Source organism: Gadus chalcogrammus, chromosome 12, assembly GCF_026213295.1.
Source record: "Gadus chalcogrammus isolate NIFS_2021 chromosome 12, NIFS_Gcha_1.0, whole genome shotgun sequence".
In the NCBI taxonomy this organism is placed as follows: Eukaryota; Metazoa; Chordata; class Actinopteri; order Gadiformes; family Gadidae; genus Gadus; species Gadus chalcogrammus.
Window position 1 is genome coordinate 24,970,608 of NC_079423.1, and position 7,685 is coordinate 24,978,292.

The 7,685-nt window shown below is 45.6% G+C and overlaps 1 protein-coding gene across 1 annotated transcript in view; it reads left to right on the forward strand.

Annotated features, from left to right (window-relative positions):
• The first annotated feature begins 2,340 nt into the window (after positions 1 to 2,340).
• Positions 2,341 to 7,685, forward strand: part of mcf2l2 (MCF.2 cell line derived transforming sequence-like 2) — a 109,714-nt gene continuing 104,369 nt past the window's right edge. The window contains 1 exon segment of the mRNA XM_056603834.1: positions 2,341 to 3,006. Coding sequence (XP_056459809.1) covers positions 2,811 to 3,006 — 196 coding nt within the window. The 5' untranslated portion in view covers positions 2,341 to 2,810.

The window sequence follows — 7,685 nt, forward strand, 5'->3', positions numbered from 1 at the left end:
TGGAGCCCCTGTTCCTGTAAGCTGAGGGGGGGGGGCGATCAGCTTGACCCGTGTGACTGTGCACAATATCTGCCCGGGTCCGGGTCGGACCTAATAGACCATCACCATGGGATCTGTAATGTGTAAGTGAAAGTATTTAATCTCTTTTCTTCTACTTTTTATTTACATGGAATGATTGTTTGAAAAGTTCACTATTTATCGCTCCAAACACAATATGCAAGTTATCCTTCTATTCACATGTAGAGTATTTTGTCTGTATCTGAGAATTTAACCCATGACCCCGTAACACAGCTAGGGGCGGTTGCCAAGCAGCGGCTCTGTGCAACTCAGTCCAGTAACGTGTGTTTAAGAGGGTTGTGCATATGTGTCTCTAACTGGGAGCCAATAGAGTAGAACAAGTCATTAGCTTGTATCAGCTCAGGAGGCTTTTGGAACTTGAGGCCTTCCAGTTGTGACGGTGACCTAACACAGGATGGCTAAACCGATACGTGAGACCCGAAGGAATGTGATAATTGTGCAGGTTGGAGAAACCACATTGGCCATAGCAAAGCAGAGGCTGAAATTTTCGCAATGTCTGTTTTGGTGTATTCCCTCCCTACCTACCTTGTGAGTGACAGTTATATCATATTTTGAATAACCAATGTCCGAAGGATATGTTGGTTCCTCTTTCTCAGGCTGTAAGAATTGATTGATGCAGTCATTTACTCTGAGCTGGACTGACTGATATCATATGAAAGTGTCAGACTGTTGGCAAACAGTGGAATGAGACCATATACAGGTTTCAAATCCACCAGAATGTCTTACTTCCCTTATAGTCTGGCGTTGGTCTTAAAATAAGAGTGTGCTTGTGTAACTGGCTAAGTGATTCAAGGCCCTACTTGAAACACTTTTGTGCCATAAATAATGTGCTCGAATGAAAGTCGTTTTGAGGAATTTGGATTGTTAACGACGATACTTTCATCCCCAGCCAAAACATTTTACTTTAGGTGTACTGCTTAATTGTCAACATGTCCTTGATATCAAAATGGTGAATGGGAAATGGGGAAACATAGACTCCCAGGCAGCAGTAAAGAGTGCCATTGCCCCCATAATACAAATATTACCGCAAGAAGGCCATTGCCAGTGAGAACAGTAGAAATTAAAATACAGCAATGCTGCTAAGGCTCCCATTGTGTTTATTTAGCAAACACAAATTAAGTGAAAACTTCAATGGAAAACATTACGATGGAAATATATGATGCAATACACAAAGCACCATTCATTTTTATTAATAAGCCATAATGCTACATTTATTTAAATATTTTAATATATTATGATATATGTATGTCGAATTTTCTTTATGCATTTTTTGATTATTGTAAATGTGTCAAGACTAAAATCCCACATACTGCTTGCAGTACCATGGTGTACCACCAGTGGTATGCATAAAACAGGTTGAAAAACTGTGTTTTTTATTACAGGAGACAAATTATAATATACATGTTGTAGCTTGCCAGTGGGTGTGGGTTTAGCTGAACGATAAAACCACACAACACACAGAGCAGTTCAGTCAAGGTGATTTATTTACTGTGTAAACAAAAAACATCAGGGTTGGAATAGGGTCATCCACCTCTGTTAAGGTACAATCCATATCCCTACTCAATCCAATGGTACTTCCATCAGTCTCTCTCTCGTCTGCATTGGCACAGTACTCCCAGAAGGTCCCACAGTTGCTGTATGTAGTTGGCTAGCCCTTGCTCTGGCTCTCCCATAGGGTAGCCTCATACATAATGATCCTCAGGCTTGCATCGTTATAGGTAGGAAGTCCATTTAAAGCTTGGGAGTTTAGCCAACAGGTTGCCAGATACACCACTCCCCTCACTCCCTCTGCCGTCTGACACAATGTATACAGGTTGAGGATATGTAAAAGACAATCAAGCTTACGGGCACAATTTAACTGGTAAAAACTCTTGTTATCAGTTAATGGTCCGTTAATCCAAATGGTTCCAATACAGAGAGTAACAGCATTTTGCAATTTGAGAGACTTTGTGGAAAAATTTGTAATTCAAATTGACCATTCTGTAGACACATCTATATCTCAAACAAAATAGAATAAGGTTAGAATGAAACTAAATCAACTAAAAATACGGGTGGTCATGTAATATAGACAAGCTGTACTAGATGAGTCACTTGTCTGAGTCAGGTTTGTGTGTGTGTGTGTGTGTGTGTGTGTGTGTGTGTGTGTGTGTGTGTGTGTGTGTGTGTGTGTGTGTGTGTGTGTGTGTGTGTGTGTGTGTGTGTGTGTGTGTGTGTGTGTGCATAGGGATGTGTGGGGATAATCGGATGTCTCTAATAGGCTTGGTGTCTGGCAGGTACAAAGATTAGGACGGCTATGAGAGAGAGAGAGAGAGAGAGACAGAAGGACACAGAGAGACATAGAGAGACAGAGGGAGAGAGATAAAAGAGAGTGTGTGGTGGGAGTACAGGGCTGTGGAGTTGAGAGGCACCTTGCTAGTTCTCAGTGGGGATGCATGCGGTAACCGCAGTAGATATGCTGCACAGGGAAATACTAGTTTATTGAATTTGTTTATCTGCGTGTGTGTATGTGTGTGTTGTTGAGGGCACGACCGCAGCAGAGAAAAATGGACGTCAGCGAAATGGATGCACTCTGAAAGATCAGTAGACTATTTATCCGTCTGCTGTCTTTCCATCTTTTGTGTCTGTGTTTCGATCTGTCTGTCTGTCCGTCTGTCTGTCAAATGGAGCGATAGATGTGCGAAGAGCTGGATAGAGAGAGATAGCTGTAAAGTGTAGAGGGGAATAAGGTGAAGATGGATTATCAAGGAGTGCTGCTCCACCGGAGCGTGCCGTCGCGGTGTTCGTACTGTGGACAGCTGGCGTGCGCCTACACCACCGTGCACATCTCCACCGCTGAGATGGAGTCCTACTCCTGGTTTCTGAGGGCGTGTTGTGAGTCTGCCACCATCACCACCGTCACCACCATCACCACTACCAGCATACAGAGGAGTACGCTCTCAACACCTCCAGCTTATTATTTTGTCCTTTATGTAGGCAGGGAATCTTACAGCTATTACAAGGGTATTGTAGCATGGTGATTCTGCTTCCAGGGCATGTATACATAGCATGTAGCGTAGTGTGAGCCTAACATGCAGAAGCTTTGACTTTGTTTTGGTTTTTCCCCATTATTCTGGTAATCCTTCACTGTGACAAGTGAAAACAGAGTGTTGCCCACAGGGGGGGGTTTGGGCTTCCTGTAAGGCCACCAACATTGACTATACCCCCCCCCCCCTCCTCCTCCCCCAAAGGTTAAGGTTAAGGTCAAGAAAAATAAATAGACACACACATACACACCACTTTTGACACCCATGGCCTCTATCGCTATCTTTAATTATTTTTACGGGAAAGACATTATTTCATTTAAATTTACATTTAGGGGATTTTGATGACACTTTTATCCAAAGTGACTTCATTCACACATTCACACACGGAAGGCGGAGTCAACCACACAGGGCGACAGCCAGCTCGTCAGGAGCAATCAGGGTAAGGCATGCACCCACCATACTAATATCTAACTCCCTCACAACTTTGCTGAAACCTTTTGTTGAGTTCAAGAAGGCTGTGATTAGTAGAGCAGTGTTTTGTGATGACTACCACGTACAGAATGTATGGGTATATGCTCCATAATCATTTCAAAGGCTTGACGCAGTATCTGTCCATACTTGTGTGTGTCAGAGAGAGAGAGAGAGAGAGAGAGAGAGAGAGAGAGAGAGAGAGAGAGAGAGAGAGAGAGAGAGAGAGAGAGAGCTCAAGTCCTGTTATCTGTGGCTTAAATGTTCCTGCTGTTACACATCCTCTGATTGTCCTCTAGCACTGACGCCTTCTTCCTGAGAAGTTGTCCGTCCTTCCCCACTTCCCCCTCCCCCCCCTCTGGACTGTGAAAAACCATCAAGACCCAAAATAACACCAGCTGTTTATGATGTTGTTGTTGTTGCTGTTTTTGTTGCTACTGTGTGTGTGTGTCTGTCTGTTCTGAATGGCGTATTGAGGTGTCATTACCCGTTTATGCATTTAGGATTAGAGGTACAGTGTGTACAATTTAGTGGCATCTAGCAGAGGGACTTGGCAGAAGTGGAATATAATGTTCTTAAGTAGGTTTAAATGAGCGTATAATCCCATGAAAATAAGGTCCTCATGTTTCACCGCTATTTTTCTACACTAGAAAAAAACTGATTTAATATTAAATCATAACCAATATCTTAATTGTAAGATATGATATTCTTACAGACTAAAAAAGGAAATAATTTTAAATCTATCAAGGGACCTCTTCACTTGACACTTGGCTACTTAAAGCTGTCCTAGATGATGAAATCCTTCCGTAATAACAACTGACCTTAAAGATCATTACAGGCCACTGGAGCTTCTCCTTAATCATTGGAACGGGAGAAGTGAGGGAAGGTATTCAGTTGGTTGCAATCATTGTAGCTGCTATATCCTCACATGGACCAATCTTCAGCTATTTTGCCCTTCGACTTTGAATCAGCTTCAGAATGAGCTCAAAGTGACAGAAGTGTTTCTCTTTAATGTTTTGAAATCATTCATTAACGACCTAGATTTCGTCTCAATATCCTGTAAATCATTTTAGTACAGACTGGGGAAGCTCTTTTAATCTGATTGTTGTAATCTCCTAAAATTGTGTCCTACACTGTGATGTGTATTGCTTATAGTGCTGTTTTATTTGTGCTTGTGTGTGCATGTGTGTGTGCTTGCTTGTGCATGAGTTTGTGTGTGACTCACTGCGGCTTTCAGGGACAGAGATCGCTGCAGGCGCTGGTCATGAGATTATCAGGGCTTGTAGTCTTCGGTGTATATCGGTCACATGTTGCACCACATAAACAGCAGCATAGTCCTGTTGGACGCACTGACCGCCTTTTTCTCTCCTCCCTATTGCTGCTTTGTTGAATTGACCTCCAAAGTTGTCTCCGTTCCATTATCAACAGACTTGTTTTGTAGTTGCTGCCATAAAAGATCTGTGTATTGTTTAGTTTATTTTTTCTTTCTAATTCGGTTTCTAATTCGGTTATTGAAAAAAAAAAAAACTTACTACTACTACAACTACTACTTACTAATCAAGTTAACTGAATTTTGAGAATTTGTTTTGTCGGGCTTTGACAAGAATATTTGTCGAAATGCTGCTATTTTCTCTAAAAAGTGTATATTCTTATAGTTGTAATGCATTCATTGTGTCTACACAATGAATGTTGTTTTCCTTTATCACAGACACATATATTGGTAGATTTTCTTTTCTTTACCTTGTAAAGAAAATAACTATAAACTGTAAATATTTATATTTATACCACAACATTTAACACATGAAACTCTCTGAGCTCTTAGTCTGGAGTTAAAGCTTTTACATTTGTTTTAAACACTAATGGTCCTTTCAGCTACGATACACCTTTCTTTAGCTGAAGCTTGTAAATTGCTTCCACAGAACATAATCATCAACGATGATTGTCTGTGGTTGTTGAGGTTTCTATAACTGGATTTAGGTTTGCACGTGATTAGAGTTCATGGAAAAGGAGAGAAGACACCAGAATAGAACAGAATGGCAATAAAATAGACATTACTAGGGGAATGTGAGAGAGAGGACCTTAATGAAAGAACAGCTTTGTTCATTCACAGAGGGGAGCAATTTTGTCCATGCCCGAATAATGTTCTATGTTAAATGATCGTATAACATACTAAAGTTCTCTCTTTCTTCAAGGAAGTGAGTGTTCGATTCTATGACAAAATGATGAAACTGGTTTAACATTTATTGAGATTGGTGTGTGTACTATACATTTACAATATTTCTTTGCCCACACACACACACCCACACCCACACCCACACCCACACACACACATACACACAAACACACACAGACACACACAAACTCAGTTACGCATACACACTGTGGCGTCCCGCCCCTTAAACCTCGGTCCGCCGCCGGCGAGAGACGCCGCCGCCGCGAGAGACGCCGCCGCCGCGAGAGACGCCGCTGCAGCAAGAGACGCCGCTGCAGCAAGAGACGCCGCTGCAGAAATAGACGCCGCTGCAGCAAGAGACGCCGCTGCAGCAAGAGACGCCGCTGCCGCCGCAGCGGGAGACGAGGCCGCAGCGGGAGACGAGGCCGCAGCGGGAGACGAGGCCGCAGAGGAAGACGAGGCCGCAGCGCGAGACCGGGACGTGACGGTGCCATAGGCCTACGCGGACGGGGGGACGGGCCGACCCTGCATGCTGGCGACCTGTTGGTGCACAGGAAGTGTCCGGGTGCCCAACCGCACCTGCGAGGGTTATGAACAAAGAGACGCAGGCCATATTGGACACCGGCAGCGTGGTCGCCCTCCTCCGCCCCGGCCTGGCGGAGGGAAGGGAAGGGCCACCCATGGAGGTGACATGTGTACACGGGGACACCCGGACATACGTGACCTGCCACGTGGTCGTCCGGACACCACAGGGGGTGTTCACGGCTAGGGCAGGGATCGTACCACACCTCCCGGTGCCGCTCCTGATCGGGAGGGTTTGTCTGATAGCCCACCAGAAGCAGGTCGTGCCTCACAGGGAGGCCCACCAGAAGCAGACCATGCCTCACAGGGAGGCCCACCAGAAGCCGATCAGCAGCCTGAGTGACGAGCTGGACAGCAAGGAGAAGCAGATCACTGAGCTGCAGGATCGGAACCAGAAGATCTCTCTGGAGCAGGAGCGCTTGAGGGTGGAGCACGAGAAGCTATAGGCGGCGGACAAGGAGAGGAACCGCAAGCTGCAGAACCTAACGGGCAATCAGGACGGCCGCGAGCAGACCGACGCTGACGCCTTGTCCCGACGCGGTACCTGCCTGGGCGGGTTCCCCTTACTACCAGGGGCCTAATCAAGCGGTGGAGGAGTGTGGCGTCCCCGCCCCTTAAACCTCGGTTCGGACGGACCCGAGGTTTCATCCTGGACGGCGTATACTACCGTCATCCACCAGCCGGCGACGGAGGGCACCCGTCGAACCCCAATCAGCGAGATGGGAGACACCTGGCTGGACAGCCAGGAAGACACTTTAAAAGGAGCACGAGGTCTGACATTTGGGAGGAACGGGAGCGAGAGGGAAGGATGCGGTCGGGTCCGCGAGCGACTAGAGGCTCACGGAGGCCCTAGAGACCGAGTATAACAATTGTCATAGATGTATGCAATAAATGCCTAGTGCGGCTTAGCCCTCGCTTACCGTGTGATTCGTACCTGGAACCCGGCTCATTGGGGGAGCGGGGTACCACAACACACCAACCTGGTCTCACAGGAATCCGTGAAATGACTACGGACGAATAACTCGAAATCCATGGACACATCACGGAAACACGCCGATTTCCGTGATGTGGCCACGGATTTCGCTCCAATGCAAGTTAATGATGCTGCTGTTCCGTGGCTCACACACGGATATCGGCGTGTTTCCGTGATGTGGCCACGGATTTCGAGTTAAGCGTCCGACCGTAGTCATTTCACGGATTCCTGTGAGACCATGTTGCAACACACACACACACACACACACACACACACACACACACATATTCACATACGCACACACACAGACATTTAGTGTGCTGGTATTGCTAGACAATTCACATTAGTATTTCTATTGTATTTGTTAGCTTTTTCTAGGCACCCAGAG